The sequence below is a fragment of the Anguilla rostrata genome, chromosome 7, assembly GCF_018555375.3.
Source record: "Anguilla rostrata isolate EN2019 chromosome 7, ASM1855537v3, whole genome shotgun sequence".
NCBI lineage: Eukaryota > Metazoa > Chordata > Actinopteri > Anguilliformes > Anguillidae > Anguilla > Anguilla rostrata.
Window position 1 is genome coordinate 52,285,944 of NC_057939.1, and position 17,780 is coordinate 52,303,723.

At 49.0% G+C, this 17,780-nt stretch overlaps 2 protein-coding genes and 2 long non-coding RNA genes across 9 annotated transcripts in view; 2 read left to right on the top strand and 2 right to left on the bottom strand.

The window, feature by feature from the left end:
* Positions 1 to 369: 369 nt before the first annotated feature.
* pdgfrl (platelet-derived growth factor receptor-like) lies at positions 370 to 6,401 on the top strand. The gene is made up of 6 exons (XM_064345045.1): positions 370 to 580; positions 2,396 to 2,675; positions 3,780 to 3,931; positions 4,344 to 4,637; positions 5,035 to 5,171; positions 5,812 to 6,401. The coding sequence occupies exons 1-6, from the start codon at positions 526 to 528 to the stop codon at positions 5,998 to 6,000; spliced, it is 1,107 nt and encodes a 368-aa protein (XP_064201115.1). The 5' UTR covers positions 370 to 525; the 3' UTR covers positions 6,001 to 6,401.
* LOC135260010 (uncharacterized) lies at positions 6,003 to 10,377 on the bottom strand. Its single transcript, XR_010331449.1, has 2 exons — positions 10,260 to 10,377; positions 6,003 to 10,013 (listed from the first exon to the last, which is right to left on the bottom strand). It is a non-coding gene; the product is annotated as an uncharacterized LOC135260010 (long non-coding RNA).
* A 944-nt stretch (positions 10,378 to 11,321) lies between these two features.
* Positions 11,322 to 11,660, top strand: LOC135260015 (uncharacterized). Its single transcript, XR_010331450.1, has 2 exons — positions 11,322 to 11,402; positions 11,492 to 11,660. It is a non-coding gene; the product is annotated as an uncharacterized LOC135260015 (long non-coding RNA).
* Positions 11,661 to 11,828: 168 nt separating this feature from the next.
* Positions 11,829 to 17,780, bottom strand: part of mtus1a (microtubule associated tumor suppressor 1a) — a 36,984-nt gene continuing 31,032 nt past the window's right edge. For 5 of the 6 annotated variants that reach the window (XM_064345059.1, XM_064345058.1, XM_064345057.1 and 2 more), the window contains 7 exons: positions 16,011 to 16,225; positions 14,573 to 14,678; positions 14,295 to 14,368; positions 14,025 to 14,120; positions 12,911 to 13,027; positions 12,648 to 12,745; positions 11,829 to 12,308 (listed from right to left, as the gene is read on the bottom strand). In XM_064345059.1, coding sequence (XP_064201129.1) covers positions 12,092 to 12,308; positions 12,648 to 12,745; positions 12,911 to 13,027; positions 14,025 to 14,120; positions 14,295 to 14,368; positions 14,573 to 14,678; positions 16,011 to 16,225 — 923 coding nt within the window. In that variant the 3' untranslated portion in view covers positions 11,829 to 12,091. The remainder of the gene's footprint in view (positions 12,309 to 12,647; positions 12,746 to 12,910; positions 13,028 to 14,024; positions 14,121 to 14,294; positions 14,369 to 14,572; positions 14,679 to 16,010; positions 16,226 to 17,780) is intronic. The other variant, XM_064345061.1, reaches the window with a different exon arrangement.

The following is a 17,780-nucleotide window of genomic DNA, read 5'->3' on the forward strand; positions in this document are numbered from 1 at the left end:
AAAGCCAGTACAGTTCAGGTTTATTTTACAGCTCCCAGCAAAAAAACTACAATGGTTTGACAAAGCATTTTAATTATGGTGGGCATACAGAGCATTTGTTTGTCATTCAGGATCAAATTGCTGGGTTTATCCCAGTCCTCCACGTATTCATCTAAACAAGTCTTAGGTAGTTCAATATCACTGATGTTTACTGACCGAGATCCCAGCCTATAGAGCTAGGTATTTTACCTGTCCCCTGTTTCCTTGATGGTTTTTTAATTGTTGATGGAATAGCTGGTTTAGAACAGCAGGTGGCAGCAGAGAGCACGCATTTCCTGCTCTTGAGAGGGGAGTGAGCAGAACGCTGAGGCTGGAGAGGAGAGTTTCCCTTTTCTCAGCACAGATGTTGCCCTTAATTTGCACTGGGCTGCTGGAGCCTCCAGAACTCTGTGTCCAGATTCCAGGCGAGCTCTGCTGCCCCCAAAACGCTCGCACATCGCCTCCCGAACCCCTCTGGAACCCCCCTCTCACCTCCGACTGCGCACCATGAAGCTGTGGGTCCTCCTCACCCTGTTCCTCCTCTGGGAGGAGGTGCAAAACGGTGAGTAATTACACCTCCCGTCTTTGTTCTCTCCTCTTTTTTTAGTTCTGTCATCTTGTGTGTATCTAGTAGCATCCATCCCATTTCCCCCGCTGTCGTTGTTAAAGGCACCATAACTGGAGCGCGCAAAGGAAGATTGGGTCATTTCAGAGGTTCTCCGTGAACAGTCTCGAATAGTTGGAATGCAGAATCGGTGAATCGGTGCTTTTGGGGGGGAATGAGACCGGGGGATGGGGGAGGGGGGGGGGGAAGACACTTTTCCGTGAAGCCAAGTCAGAATATCTTCTTTCATAATTGCAAAGGCAGAGGCAGAGTCATTTAAAAAGTGAGGTGGTGGATGTGAAGCATTGCTTTCAGTGTCGCCACTTACTCCCCTTCGAAATCTGCTGATGACACTGGAAATGCCATTTCTGAAATTCCATTTAAAAGTTCTTTCTTTGTAAAATGCCGTTGACAATCTTGGATGAAACCGTATTACATGAAGATTCCTTTTATTTTGTCTGGGGTACATAAGGGGTTCGAGAACAATACTTTAGTTCCGTTCGTGAAATTCTTGTTGGGGAGAGCAACCACCTGAACCAATGAGGTTTGTTTTCGAAGGCATCCGAGCGCGTTCATGCGACGAGTCGATGACCGTTCAACAGGTGTTTACGATTAACCTGCTACAAGCCGGAGTGGACAAGAGGAGAACAGCTGGAAAGGGACTCTTAGCTTAGCGTTAGCTAAAAACACTTCACATATCGGAAAAAATGAGTTGTTTTCTATTGCAGGATCCTTTTCTCCTATTGTTTCCCAGCATTACCAGTATGTCACAGTTAATGGATGTTTGGTTTGAGCTGCCCAGTCATACCACATACTCCATCTGTTTCCAGCCTCTCTCACTGAGTATTTGAACATGTGGACTGACCAGAGTTTTCCTCCTTTTTAAACGTTAGCATGCCAGTCATGAAAAAAAGCACATAGTATTTCCTGTAGATAATGTTTATACAGCTGTGCAAGAGAAGTATTGCCACGGTAGTTCTCCAGACGTACATGGGTATAGCTGTGCTGTGAAGACTTAACCAGTCTACCTGAAGATGTGACGTACCTGGGCAAAACAAAACAATGTTAGACTGCTGGGAAATGAGAATATATCTACATGTTATAAACATGTAGCAACAAACGTAGCTCTGCAGCTTAAAACCAGCATGACCGCATTCGGAGTCTGAGACTATTTCCCTGCGCTATAAAAACATATTTTTATTACAGCTTACACATTGAAGTTATCATGGAACTGGAACATGATTTATACCCTGGATGGGAGTGCACATTTCAAAGAGAGCTTTAAATGATTTTTACATATGTACATAACGTTTTGGAAAACAGACACACGCTCAAACACGCATAAGCTGAAACGCATGCTTAAACACACACACACACACACACACACACATGCGCAATAGAGGATTTCGGAGAAAATTCTGGCACATAGATACAAATACAAAAGTTCAATCATGAGAACCTCTGGGTCTCTTTGCTACCCTGTGGTTTATTTCACTGACAGAGGCCTGGGCTGGGATGGGCAGGGTGTCAGACGGGTGGGAGGAGCTTGTGTTCTGACAGACAGCCTGGCGAGTGTGTGTTCTGTGAAGCCTCTCTGAGTGATCCGGACGCTCAGGGCTTGGATGGGCGGGGCTTAGAGGGGTGGGAGGAGCTTGTGTTCTGAAAGACAGCCTGGCGAGTGTGCGTTTTGGGAAGCCCCTCTGAACATCCTGAACTCCCCGCCTCTTCTTGCCCCCAATCCCCCCTCCCACCCCGTCCCCATCCCCCCCCCAGGCCTCGGCCAGCAGGTCAAACGGCGGAAAGAGGCGGGGGAGAACCGCATCAGGCCCGGGAACAAGCGGGGCAAGGTGCGCTTCCCCAAGGCCAAGGAGAAGGAGGCGGTGGGGAAGGGCCAGTCCCTCCTGACGCAGGTCCTGGACAAGGGCCGCTTCCTCCGGCTGGGGGAGGCCCTGACGCTGCCCGCGGGGAGGAGCATGGAGCTCCGCTGCAAGGGCTCCCGAATCGAGTGGAACTACCCCGCCTACCTGCACACCTACAAGGACACCCGCCTCAGGTACCAGAGCAGCTACCTCAGTATCACACAGACTACCCCACCTACCTGCACACCTACAAGGACACCCGCCTCAGGTACCACAAGCTACCTGAGTATCACACAGAGCAGCTACCTCAGTATCACACAGACTACCCCGCCTACCTGCACACCTACAAGGACACCCGCCTCAGGTACCAGAGCAGCTACCTGTGTATCACACAGAGCAGCTACCTCAGTATCACACAGACTACCCCGCCTACCTGCACACCTACAAAGACTCCTGCCTCAGGTACCACACACACAGAGCAGCTACCTCAGTATCGCTTCAGATATCAAATAAAAACCATTTTACTGATTACCGCCATAGGTATCAAACACCGGAAAGCATTATACCAAGTAGGACCTCAAAAAATAGGGGCTGGTTCTGCTCAATTATTAGCTCAGGTATCTAAAAAAAGGACAGATTCTATTTGATTATTGCTTCAAGCATGAAACACAGAAAAAAAAGTCTATTGAGTATCTCTACTGATTTCAAACAGAGGGTTAATTCTATCAGTATATCTCCTGAGTACCAACAAATGGAAGCCTTCTATTTGACTATAAACAAATGGTACTATACTCCAATTACATTGGACCGAATAAAAAATAGAAATAAAGCAAAACAATACAATATCATATAGCGTTCTCAAGAGCAAAGGGCCTGTGTTTCTCTAGATAAAGTATATAACACTTATCTGATCAAATGTAATTTACCCCCTGATGTTATGCAATCATCAGTCTTGTGTTGTACACCTGGCAAAGGGAGCTGCAAGTTTTTGTAAGACACATACTTTATTTTCCCAGGAGCAGTTTTTTGCAATTATTGTATTCTTGGCTTTAATGCACAAAATGTGTTTAAAGGGTAAAGGTCTAACAAAAGGAATGAAATTAGATTTTCAGAATTTTCTGAGCTTGTTGCCACAAGATTACATGGTTCTACTCATAACAAAAACACACATTGATTTGATAATCTATTGTGGGGAAAACCTCTTTGAAGAGTGTCAGAAAAAGTGAGTTGATCTTTCACTGTTTGCTGCTGACATGCAATCCATAGCGAGAGTCTTACTCTTGTGTTTCTGGCACCAGCGTCACTCAGCAGGACAAGTACGGCCAGCTCGTCCTGACGTCGCCCTCTGCTGCCGACACTGGGGAGTACAGCTGCTGGGCGGTGCTCTGCGACGGCGTTGAGTGCGAAAAGGACACGGAACGCAACTCTGCCTCGTACATCTACTTCACAGGTCAGGGCCCTGTTTCACAAAGCAGGGGTACTGAGTTAGCTGCACAGCTGCACTTAGCAAAACCCGGAGTACCCTCCCAAATCTGGAACTCGGACTGAAGTAAAACAAGCCATTCCGGGTTTTACTCAGAGCAGTTATCCAGCTAACTCAGTAATATCCTGCCTCATGAATTACACGCCAGCTCACCACTCTCTCGCATTCCCTGTTCCCACTGTGTTCAAGTTCATATGCAAGTGGAAGCATGTACCGCCGTTTGTATGAAGTAGTACACACGTTCGACTTCAGCTGACAGGAGAAAACAACCCGTAGAAACAAAACAGACGAGAAAAATGCATGAGAAAACGGGCAATATTTTGAGACAGGTCGAGATTGACACGCGTGTCTTTCCCCCCCCCCCCCCCCCCCCCCCCAGATAAAGACGAGCTGTTTGTCCCGTCCCCCATCCACTTCGAGATCATCTACCTGCGCCCGGACCGGACGGCCACCATCCCCTGCCGGGTGACCAGCCCCCAGGTGAAGGTGACCCTGCACCGCGAGGTGCCCCCGGAGGAGGTGTCCGCGAATGGGACCCAGATCTCCTACGACCCCACCAAGGGCTTCGTCATCCGGGAGCCCAGCCCCGAGCACAGGGGCATCTTCTACTGCAGGGCCGTCATCAACGACAAGCCGCAGATCTCCAACAAGTACCAGCTCCTCTACGTGGAAGGTACGGGCGCCGCCCCGTTCGCAAGACCGCACGCGAGGGGGTGGAGGAATTAAGGAAGCGTGTGTGAGGCAAATGGAACGTCCTTGTTCAGTCAAGCGTTGGTATGAGGCCAGGTCAATTACAGACGTGGCAGATGGGGAGAGGTAGATCCGCAAGTCGATCTTTCAAGTGTGACGCATTCTGAAAAAAATACTTCCGCAAAGGATGCACTTGTGTCTCCTTGCTCAAGCATCCTTCGGGAGCCTCCTAGCTCTCCTTGCTCCTAGCGCCTTCAAGGAGCATTTAACAGGTTGGAACGTCCTTAAAGATGGCGGACCTCGATCGAAAATAAGCCGTTAGACAGCACTGAAAACAGGTTCTTTCCGTCACGTTGGTTAAATTTTTTCTCCTCTCACAGTTCCCAGTGGCCCCCCCTCAGCCACCATCAAAGCGTCCTCCTCTGTAGTGCGGGGGGGCGACAATTTCAACATCACCTGCACGGTCCTGGGGGAGCCCGAGCAGCATGTGAACTTCACCTGGACGTATCCCGGTCAGGTGAGGGGCGGGGCCACTCTACAGGGGTGTGGTGTGGGGGTAGAGGTGGAAAGTCCAGTACAGTAGAATGTCAGCCGTAGCCCCTCTCTCTCAGCTCCTGGGCCTAGCCCAAGCACACCTGGGTCACTGTCTCTCTTCCCCCAATCCACAGTACTCTCTCTCTCTCTCTGCCTGCCTGTCTCTCTCTCTGTCTGTCTCTCTCTCTCGGTTTGATTTACACTCCACTGCCCGGTTTCATTTACCGAACATCCCCCAGATTAAAACCATCCCTCAGGTTTTCCATGTGCGGCTACCAGGAGAAACCTCAGACGAAAGTATGTGCCAGGTCAACGCGTTCTGACTCACCCCTGATAGTGTTGACAGCAATGTATTTAAAAAAAAAAACCATGACTATCGAAATGAGAAATGTCATTTTTCACGTATCACTGACACCGTATCATGTACACAGAACATGTGGGTCGAGAGGACGTTTCATATTACAACTTCAATATTTAAGATCACAGACATCTAACCTATAATGTTTAGAGCATGCAGTTGAGGAGGATTCTAGCCTGAATTGATACACTTTTCTCAACACCAAAGAGCCCAACACCAAAGACTCAGCCCCTCCTCCTCCTCCTCATTCCCCCTCTCTCTGCAGGACATGAGGCCGGTGAGTTTGTACGAGGCCTGGAGGCTGATAAACCGGGGCGTGGGCCACACCACCCGAATCTCCCAGAGCATCCTGACCGTGGAGGACGCAGAGACCATCGACTACGGGAAATACATCTGCAGGACCAAGAACAAGCACGGGGAGACGGCCGTCACCACCAGCGTGGACTCCTTCTAACCGGGGCGGGGGCAGACAGGACGACCCTTACGGAAACGAAACATACTGCCATATATTTAAAGACAATATATTATCAATATATGAAAAATATATTGCAACATTTCACCATATATATGGGCAAATTAATTCTGCTTTTAGATATTTGCAATATATTTGTAAATGATACATTGCTGTGAAATATATTTTTACTGTTGAATTTTTTCCAAAAAGTTCTTATATTTACATATATTGCAGTACAATCGATTTCTATAAGGGGAGTGGTAACCTGCATAGACTGGGTCTCTCCCTCCCTCCCCCAGGTATAATGCTTCCATGTTAAGCAGCTTGAAGGTAACAGTATGTTCTATAGAGACTGTGGTTGGGAGAAGAAATGCATTGAAATAAACGTGTCATTTTGGGTACAGCTGCCTGTGGCCATTTCACTTCCTCGCAACTTGTTCAACTTGCAATAGAGGGTTTTACCACACAACCATATTTTGGTCTGATTGTTGAACAAACAACTGAACACTCACTCAACAAATATCAAAACACCAGCCTGTGACCCCAGACAGCCTATTTTCCCATTGGCTGCAATGGAGGATAAATTTGCTGGCAAGTAGCAATTGGAACAATCTATCACTGTAATGAGTGCCGTTTGACATTTAAGAACCAGCTTGCCATTTATAATTTGAATGAAGTTCATTGATAGTTTTGATCTATCTGCACAGCGGTACAACAGTAGAAAGCGCATTTCTACTGGCATGTGATGCTAGAACTTATGTAAGCAGATCTGCGGAATAGTAAAAACAGACTTTGTCTACTGGCAGTGTGCATACTGTACACGCAAACACTGGTGTGACGCAACACTTCCCCGTCGCTTCTATGTAAAGACTGGACCGGAGAGGACGGGTTTCGCTCTCAGAAAGTGACCGTTGGGCTGTCTCCGGCTGTGCTCTACTTACAGGGGAAGCCTTTTATAGGGGAGAACTGCCCGTCCCGCTCGCTTTCAGACGGCAGAAACGGACGGAGATGTACAGACGCGCGGGCGTTCCCTCCTCCTGGCGCGGGGACACATAAAACATAGTTTATGGCTGAGCTGCGCAGACTGTGCTGCTGCTGGTAATGGACTCCGTATGTGGAATGCAGGGCCCGGCTCCTATTTTGGTGCACGGGAACACACTTACCGCGTTCTTCCCTATACGCTCACGCTTCGCGGTACCCGACTAAGACCGTCATTTCCCGCAACGAGCTCGACTCACGGTATCTCGTTTACGATAAAAACACAAGGGGCACACGCCTGTTTGTTCTCCGGTTACGATAAAAACACAAGGCGCACATGCCTGTTTGTTCTCCGGTTAAGTCATTGTTACTTTTAACGCAGTGGAACCTTAAATAATGAGGCTGTTCTGTACTAATCCCTAACAAAACCCCGGTATTGAGGCAAACAGATGGATTGTGAACGACCTGTCAGCAAGTGAACAATAATGCCAGGCTGAAAACTATGATGGGAGTGCATGGTTTAATGAACCACATACCTGTATTGGGCAGAACTACAAAGAGCTGTCAATCACTGAACCCAATTTTGTTTTTGTTTGAGCCTATCAAAACATTTTGCTCCTTACAGCAAATAAATACAATGACTGGCCCAAATCAGTGAGTCAGAGTTATGATAGTAGCTCCGCCCCTTTTTGGTTTTGTGGCATCTCACCGTCCCATAATTGCTGAACACAATTTGACAGCTTGTGCAGAAACCATCGCAGGCCACTGCAAACGTGGATCCCTCACCCAGACACTCTCCCTGCCCCCATTTTGCACACAAACGCTCCTCACACGTCTTAACAAGCTGCAGAGAGAGAGAGAGAGAGAGAGAGATCCACGTTGGCATCTTAACAGAGGAGATATTAGAGACCCGACCCGATCGAGAATTCTTCCCAGGATGCCATTACTCCACAGCCATTACCAGCGATGTTCGATGACTGCAGAGAGGACGCTGGTTTAATGGCTCTTATGAAACACCGCATGTTCCACTGCAGTGCTTCCTTGTCAGCGCAGGAGGGCATTGCTTTACAATGCGGTCCATTTACAACCACAGACCGTGCTTCGGGTCGGGGGGGTGTTTAACAAAGCAGGATTACTGAGCTGGCTGGGTAACTGTGCCGAGTAAAACCCGGAACTACACTGTTTTTTTTTTTTACTTCAGTCCATGTTCCAGATTTGGGAGGGTTCCGGGTTTTACTCAGGTATCCAGCTAACTCCGTAATCCAGTTTCCTGAAACAGGGCCCTGGATTTCCCAGGATGGAAGCGAAACCTGAACTGGCCCGAGTCTCCACAGAAGCCTGCAGGCTATTCGCTGGCGTAGTACACTGCGCTCGTTTAGCTGTCTTATTCAGCGAAATTTTATGGAACGATTTAAATCAAGCATGGACAAGCACAAACAAATTTTATAATTCATATATGACTTTTTATTAATTGCATATCTTGCTTCACACCAATAATTTCAACATCCACACAGTTACTTTTTTGGGATACAATTTCAAGAAAATCTTCCTAGACATTACTCTTAATTTACGCATTAAGCTTTAAACTTCCCCCGCCGTCAAACTGCAGCGACATCATCTTTGCGAATAAAAGGATCTTAAAGCTGAGACAAGAGGAGGAGGAGAGGCTGGGAAAACACAAGGGACTGTGGGAAATGCGGTTTCCGTAGCCTCGACAGTCAGGTCTGTTCATCTTGCAGTCTTATTGGTCCCACAGCACAGTTCCAGTGTCCGAGTCTCTTGCAGGACTTACTACATACTGACCACTGAAAGCAGAAACTCCGTTCTGAAGGCTGAGACTGGGATATCCTCTGCTATGGTTAATGTAAACTGCATGAGCAATGCAGGGGTTTGACCCAGATACACAACTCCTGGCTGAAAATATGGGTAAACCCGACTTGGGCATCATAATACAGAGGGGAAAATGGCACAGAGTAAAATTAGTGCACGATATATATATATTTTTTTTGTTTTGTTTTTTGGTGAAGGGGAAGGAGAGCACTGCACCACAGAGAAATACAGTTCTGGTTAACAGAGCAGACGATTTTGCAGAAGCTTCAAATACTGCTTCATACTGCTTGAATGAACACACCAATCCTCGGACCAAGGCATCCACAAATATGTACAGGCGCAGCGTAGAGCAAAGCCGTAGCTGACATTCCAGTGGATGTGCAAACAGAATCCCGGACGCAGGGCCCAAACGTCGCACGGTTTCTCCTCCAGCGTCGCAGAAGAGCAGAGATTGACGGGTACAACGGTGGGCTTTTGCGCAGACTCGGATATCCGTTCATGCGGCGAAGACCTCTTTCAGCGCCACACGTCTGCAGAATAACATTCGGTTCAAAAACTCGCAGAACAAGCAAAGCGTGAAGCCAGGTTTTGGTCCAGTTCTGCACAGAACGCCTAACACACAGGCCACACTCTCCCAGCCTGCAGAACTTTACCAGGAGCTCATTACTTTAAAAATGACAGCGATGCAGACAAACAATAACACAAACAATTTAAAGCAGGCGATGTTGTTCTTGGCATGAGAAAGAAAACTGGATCAAGACGTGGGTAATGAGGTAAAGATAATGGAAACGAACAATATCCAGACTAGGCCAATTAAACACACGTGATCTTTCAGCCGGGGGTGTCCCTGCACTTAGAAATGACAACTTTATTCTCTCTAAAATGGGATGAACACACAACAGCACGTCACACTCAAAAGCGGGGATGCGTGCATGTGAGGAACGCAGAAACGGACTCGTTTTAAAATAAGGCGAAGGGAAGGACAGAATTGATAAGAGGAGAGCATGGGGGGGGCGGAGAGGGGGGGGAGCAGCCCAGAGAGTAACGGCTGCAGAACGCTGGCTTTCGCTGCGGCTGAGCAGGGTTCACCGCCCGGTCACCACGCCCCAACCGTGCACTCACGCCAAGCACATCCACACACGCGTGACACTGCCGGCGTCGGAGCGGCTGCTTCTGAGCACGGCCTCCTCCTCAAGATCCTCGCTCTTACAAAGAGAGGCCTTCGCTCTCGCTCCTCCTCAGGATCCTCGCTCTTACAAGAGAGGCCTTCGCTCGCTCTCTCCTCCTCGCTCTTACAAAGAGAGGCCTTCGCTCTCGCTCCTCCTCGCTCTTACAAAGAGAGGCCTTCGCTCTCGCTCCTCCTCAGGATCCTCGCTCTTACAAAGAGAGGCCTTCGCTCTCGCTCCTCCTCGCTCTTACAAAGAGAGGCCTTCGCTCTCGCTCCTCCTCACGATCCTCGCTCTTACAAAGAGAGGCCTTCGCTCTCGCTCCTCCTCACGATCCTCGCTCTTACAAAGAGAGGCCTTCGCTCTCGCTCCTCCTCGTCCTCTTACAAAGAGAGGCCTTCGCTCTCGCTCCTCCTCAGATCCTCGCTCTTACAAGAGAGGCCTTCGCTCTCGCTCCTCCTCTCGCTCTTACAAAGAGAGGCCTTCGCTCTCGCTCCTCCTCAGATCCTCGCTCTTACAAAGAGAGGCCTTCGCTCTCGCTCCTCCTCATGATCCTCGCTCTTACAAAGAGAGGCCTTCGCTCTCGCTCCTCCTCAGATCCTCGCTCTTACTAAGAGAGGCCTTCGCTCTCGCTCCTCTCCTCCACAGATCCTCGCCTGTCTACAAGAGGCCTTCGCTCTCGCTCCTCCTCACGATCCTCGCTCTTACTAAGAGAGGCCTTCGCTCTCGCTCCTCCTCAGCTCTTACAAAGAGAGGCCTTCGCTCTCGCTCCTCCTCAGGATCCTCGCTCTTACAAAGAGAGGCCTTCGCTCTCGCTCCTCTCTCGCTCTTACAAGAGAGGCCTTCGCTCTCGCTCCTCCTCAGGATCCTCGCTCTTACAAAGGAAGGCCTTCGCTCTCGCTCCTCCTCAGGATCCTCGCTCTTACAAAGAGAGGCCTTCGCTCTCGCTCCTCCTCCTCGTCCTGCTACAAGAGAGGCCTTCGCTCTCGCTCCTCCTCGCTCTTACAAAGAGAGGCCTTCGCTCTCGCTCCTCCTCACGATCCTCGCTCTTACAAAGAGAGGCCTTCGCTCTCGCTCCTCCTCGCTCTTACAAAGAGAGGCCTTCGCTCTCGCTCCTCCTCAGGATCCTCGCTCTTACAAAGAGAGGCCTTCGCTCTCGCTCCTCCTCACGATCCTCGCTCTTACAAAGAGAGGCCTTCGCTCTCGCTCCTCCTCACGATCCTCGCTCTTACAAAGAGAGGCCTTCGCTCTCGCTCCTCCTCACGATCCTCGCTCTTACAAAGAGAGGCCTTCGCTCTCGCTCCTCCTCACGATCCTCGCTCTTACAAAGAGAGGCCTTCGCTCTCGCTCCTCCTCAGGATCCTCGCTCTTACAAAGAGAGGCCTTCGCTCTCGCTCCTCCTCACGATCCTCGCTCTTACAAAGAGAGGCCCCTTCCTCTTCTCGCTCCTCCTCACGATCCTCGCTCTTACAAAGAGAGGCCTTCGCTCTCGCTCCTCCTCGCTCTTACAAAGAGAGGCCTTCGCTCTCGCTCCTCCTCAGGATCCTCGCTCTTACAAAGAAAGGCCTTCGCTTTCAGATTCCTTGGGAGTCGACGCGCATTTCATGGAGGCCGGGTTTTCAAAACGTGAATACTTCTGCTCGTCGTTTTGTTACCAGAAAGCCTTAAACACACACACACTCTCACTCTCTCTCTCTTTCTCTCTCGCACACACGCACACACGCACACACGTACACACGTACACTTCTCTCACGCAGCAACCCCGCCCCAGTGAACAAGCTTTCGCTAAGCACAAGATACAAACACGGTGATTATCTACAGGACCTGAGATTTCCTTTTTTTTTTTTTTCCCCAAAAAAAAGGCAAAGAACAAGGTCAGCCTTGCTCAATAAGTGCTTCTGTGCAACAATGTCATTCCAAAGTCTTTATATATATATATTTATATATATATATATAGTAAATCAGCAGAAATGTATCCATTTTAGAATGGTCTTCTTCAGGCGGCGTGTCGCGGCTAGCCGTGCGCAGCTAATATAGCCTTTTTTTCGCCCGAGGAGTCCGTGTCCGGCTCGGTTTCCCCGGAAGCTTCCGCGAAGCCATGGGGGGCGGGCAAAGCGCTATCTGGGGGAGACGGGCGCGCTGGAGAAGACGCCGGAGTTGCGCGGCGACTGGAAGGTCTTGGAGGGCGACGTGGGCGAGAGCTTGCGGGGGCTGCTCAGGTCCCCGTTGTGCAGCTTCCACAGGAGCTCCTCGTTCTCCATGGAGAGCCGCTTGTTCACCTTGGACTCCTTCTGGAGGGACTCCTGCAGCACCGCCTGCTCCGTCGACAGTTGCCTTAAAGCACAAAAAAAAAAACACAGGAGACCGAGATAAACGAGGATGCCGGCCTCCAGCTGAACCTGCTCTCCAACAGCACAGGCATCACGCTAGCAATTACACACCAGGAAACACATTCATCTATTATTAACACTGTTTTAATAACACTGCTAAACCTGCCTACTCCCATGTGTCAGCGAACATCCCATTGCTTCTATTCAATATCTAAATTCCAAATGGACCAGGCCTCTCGTCCTCATGTGTCCTCAGTAAGCCATCCTGCCCATCATTTATGAGGGGAGAAGCACTCCGCCTCTCCCTCACGAGTGTCTGGCGCATACGGTACAGCAGCTCTACCTCGACAGCGCGGCATGTCTGTCCATCCTGGCCTTCAGATCTTCGTTCTCCTGCTGGACCTTCTTCAGGCATTCATCCAGCTTCACGCTCTTTTCCATCTGAAGCAAAACCGGCAAACCAGGTAAAACTCAAGGTAACTCAAGCAGCAATACTGCAGAGTTCAGACTCTAGAGTGCTCCTTACAGTGGATAACAGACAAAATGTGTTTTTTAAAACTGTACCCTGGTCCGCCCAGCCCTCCTCTCTCTCTCCAGTCAACTCACCAGTTTGTCCATCTGCATCAGTTTTTTGTCCTGCTGGTGCAGCTGCTTGTTCTTGATGTCCAGCACCACTTTGAGGCTTTCCAGCTCCTGCTCCAGATAGAGGGTGTGGGAGTCCTTCTGAAACAGACAGAGAGCGTGAGGTCTGTACCGCTTCGTCAGAACCGATGAGTCGACGCAGGTGGAACAAAAGGAGGAGAAACGACTGACGAAAATGACAACCGACTGGAAGCCTGACGCGTGTCGGGCAGAAAGCGCACGAGTTTGCACTCGGCTGAATATTTCAGAGAGCAAAGAGCATTTCCACCGCACGGAACGACCAGCTGCAACACGTCTCTCCCCTCAGTGACCCGTTTGAGTTCACCTGCAGTTCTCCCGACTTCCAACAGAGGGCGTCACACATTGCGCAGTACCGACATTGGCACAGACCAGCTATACAGTACGTGCAGTAAATTCATGTGTATTTTTATGGATTACAGCCTGTAGTATCAAATAAATGTGAATACGTTTGCTAATAAACAAATCTCACACAGGGCCCAGTAGCAAATCAGTTCCAGATGGTGTTTTGGGGAAGAGCGTTGTTTTTTAAACAGGAACAATTCTATCCAGAAATCGCACGCTTGCGGGACAGGAATCTCATACTGATCCTGCTTGTCCCAGTCCAGCTATATATAGAGGAGCGGATATAGCACAGTGAGAAATATAAATCCCTACAAATCATCTGCATGTTCCGAACACTGAAAATATAAAGTGCCATTCAGCAACGGACAGGCCTGAATCTCACGAGGCAAGGCTCCAACCTCAGTCCCAGTTCTACAGCCTTCCAACATACAAGAAACCTTCGCAAATTTGAAATTTGGTACCATTTCTCCCATAAGTGAGGATTCACATTGTAGACAATAAATTTTCTTTTATTTATTTTTTACATTTACACAGCCACAATAAATTTACAATTCACTATACATTTGGACTGTAGTGGTCAGTAGGGAAACACACACAGCTAATATATAATATCTACATTCAAATTCAGTGGTGATTCAAGGTACGGAATGGTAAAATGATGGGCAGTGAATAGAAGAATAAATAAATAATAGACGGCATGTCACATTGGTTTTACCTGACATTTCTCAGCCAGAATTCTCCTCCGCTCCTCTTCAGCGTTCAGCTTCTCGTTCAAAGCGCTGTTCTCGGCCGTGAGCTCCTGGACTTGCTCCTGTGAGGGACGTGAGCGTTAAAATGGGTGCTCAGCTCAATAATGCTTATATTTGTCCATCTGAAGAGAATCTTTTTGTGGCTGATCTCTGAAGGGGGGTTGGGGGAACACCGCAACTTATACATGCTACATTTCTAAATGCGCAGAGCCCCACAGGGCCAACAGGGGGCTTACGGTTAGCTTGGCTTCAGCTTCCTTAAGCGTTTTGTCCAAACTTTCCATTTCCTCTTGATGGCTGGTCCTGAGTTCTGAAAGAAAAAAGGGCAAGAGCAAGTTTCCAATGAGTGCTCAGTACCACCACATCCCCGAGGGTGATGCAGCCAAACCACTCAAACAAGGCCTCAGGAAGTCGAGGGTACAGGGTGCCTGGACCAGTGCTGGAGGCCCAAAACTCAGCTTCACGAGGCGAGCAGTGACACGCAGAGAGGTACAGCATTTTAAGAGTAACCGACCTTCCAACGTCGCCTCGTAGTGCTGCTTCAGGCCCTCCAGCTTCTCCGCGTGGCCATCTTCCAGTTCTTTCCTCAAGGCTTCGTGCTTGGATTTGAAATCGTCCAGCTATAAAAGAAGAACGGAACTCTTCTTAAGAGAAACCAAACTGCTTTAGCAGCTGATGTTTTTTGCTCACAGTCTGACTGGGCTTCAGGTGAGAACATGTTTGTGCCTTTTGCTCTGCGTGACTTAAAAACTGTACTTAAATGCATTGTTTTCTTTTAACACTGACGTAAGAAATGGCTACTTGGCACAAATGACGTCTCCGCCCAAAGGACTATAATTGCCAGCAATCTCAGTTCCACTCGTGAGCGAAAGTGGAATTGTCAAACCTGTGCGGTAAAAAGCCAACCGTAAATAAAGTTCAGAATGTGAAGCCATGAATCACTTTCTCGCAGGTAATGCCCTCGGGCACTTCTTCACGGATTCCGCACATGCCATTACGACTGCATATCTGGCTGCGCTCGGTGGCTTCGGGGTCTTTTCGTAGACATGTAGCGTCTTCTGCCTTCACCGACGGAGTCGCCCGATTGGCTGATATGTGCGCTACATCGCTACAGCTAACGAGGGGCAGCGTAAACACGGCTACAGTCGGGCCTTTATATTCAGCTAGTCAGTACATGTGCCGGCTACATTCTCTGGTGTACACAGCATCAGAAGAACAGACCTCTGAAGACTGTGCTTCAGGATTATTCAGTGACAGTTTCTCTGACAGTTAGAGCGTACTGCGGTGCAGACCAGGCATGGACGACTAGCATAAATAAATTTGGCTCGCTGGGCTGCGGCCAAGCACACGATACACTTAAAATATTTTGGCAGGTGGGGGCCTGGAAAATTTTTGCGCCAATCAGCAAACTGGACAAATACAACATACTATATAAATGGCTGCAGTCACAGTGTCCTCCCCAATTTGATTTAGGTTTTTATTTTTTTATGCAGTAAAGGGGGAGCTAGTTTTGTTATTTTGACCTTATATAGGTTACCTTAAATAGCTCTGATACTAAGTGGAGGACATTACAATACATTACATTTATTTAGCAGATACCCAGCTGTATAAATGCAATGTAAATACTATGTAAAAAGTTGTGTAAGTCGCTCTGGATAAGAGCGTCTGATAAATGCCTGTAATGTTATTTGAAAAGTGGATGAGATACGAACAGAAAGGCGAGGGCATACGACCAGTTGTTCTGTAGAATTTTCAGCGAGAAGGGAACAAGAGCTCCAACAGGATAATCCGCCACCCCCCCCAAATGCGATCATGTGAGCGCATGTGTGTGAGTTTCATGTTCACATGTAGAAAAGGGATAATTATACTGATAGTTTGAGTTATCATTACGAAGTGGACTGTAATCATCAGCGGGAATGGGGATGGAGTCCGGGTGTGGAGAGCCCCCTCACCTGTTGCTGCATCTGGCTCCTGCAGCGGTCGGCCTCCTCCTGGTAGGCCTGGTGCATCTTCTCCCACTCGGCCGAGTAGAAGGCCTTGAGCCGCTGCTCCAGGTCGGCCAGGTCGCTCTGGTGCTGCTCCTGCGCCTTGCGCATGACGCCGTCGAACGCCGCGCGCAGCTCATCCTTCTCCCGCTCGAGCGTCTCGCAGGACGCGGACGAGGTCACTGTGGAGACGACGACGGGTAGGTTCGGCTCGGTTCGGCTCGCTCGCGACCTGAGTGTCGCGCCGTCCACTTAAAAATGCGCGCGCCTCCTCACTGGAGACTGCACATGGCTCGCCACTGACCCGGGGTCACATGATGCGTTTGATTTGGCAGATCAGGCGCTTACACAACACACAGAACTGCACAACAGATCTGACACACACACTTAGATCCCAGAGCAACACGTTCGACAGTCAGCTGAAATAACCATCGTGTCCTAAATATTTCCACCCCTGAAAAACTCCTGCATTTATTAACAACAGATGCGACTTAACGCCGCATCACAAATGGCTGGACGCAGAATTCTCAGGAATCTTGACGCACGCTACGTGTGGACAGTTTCACTCCACGATCCCTTCCCGAAGGCCAAGTTATCTGTTACAGAAATAAAACGGGCTAACACCGGGAGGCCTACGGGGGCGTCAGCTTCGCTGGCTGTGAGCCTCTCCACCCCGCTGTTGTGCAGTTGTGTGGATTTAAACACACAGGCCACCATCGCCGCCGGTGCTGCTGCTGCTGCTTGGGAGATGACATAAGAGCAGCAGCTGTGTGGGTAACAGTGCCGCCTTTATGGTGCCTTCATTAGGGGGGACAGGTGCGACAACAAAACAATGAGACTCCTGGCCGCGTGTTTTTTTTCCCATACTTCCGAGCGGGAAAGACCGCCTTCAAAAACACAGTCTCCTCCCCCTGCGCATTCACCAGATTACACTGAAAATAGACTGCAGTAACAAATCAACCAACAGTGAGGGACTGCAGTAGCAAATCTCTTCTTTTCTACACTCCATTAAAGAGCTGGATTTAAAAAAAGAAAATGAATTGTTTTCAGGGTCACACACAGAAAAATGGTCAGTGCTGAGTTGCTCTGACAGAGTATATGTGATCTGATTTAGGCTCATATAAACTGTGTTAGAGTTTATTAGGATTAAAACGGAGTGCTTTACAGCGCACGCTGGTATTGGACAGTCTGACTGAGCGTGGTTAATAAAAGCGGCAGCTGCTGTTTTTTTTCCAGGACCAGAGGGCACATGTAACCCTGGGACCCAGGACTGGAGCTCAATAACTGCCTGATGCATCACATAAATCTGCTCCGAGATTCAATTAGTGAGTTCCATGCGCAGAACCTCCTGCCACAGAGCTGTGTGTGTTTGGGACAAACAACGGAGGAACGGTGGGCCTCAGAAAAAAGGAAACCAGGAAAAACATCCAGACCGATATTCCATCTGCGGAATCGGACTGAGAGAAACTCCTCCACTGCAAATGGATTAAATCCAACTGGAATATAAAAGGAGGCAAACAGCCCTGGTAGACTCAGTAAAAACTAAAGCACTTAAACGTTTAAACTATTCCCTAACACTGGATTTACCTGCCCTTTAAACCCCTGAAAAGCTTGGAAAGCATTAAGACGGCCGATGTTAGCGAGCTCCTTGATAGTCAGCAAGCCGGGACTCGTTGGGCTGATGCACCCATTCAAGGGTCACAAAATGGGGGGCGGAGACTTTAGGAGATGAGTGAC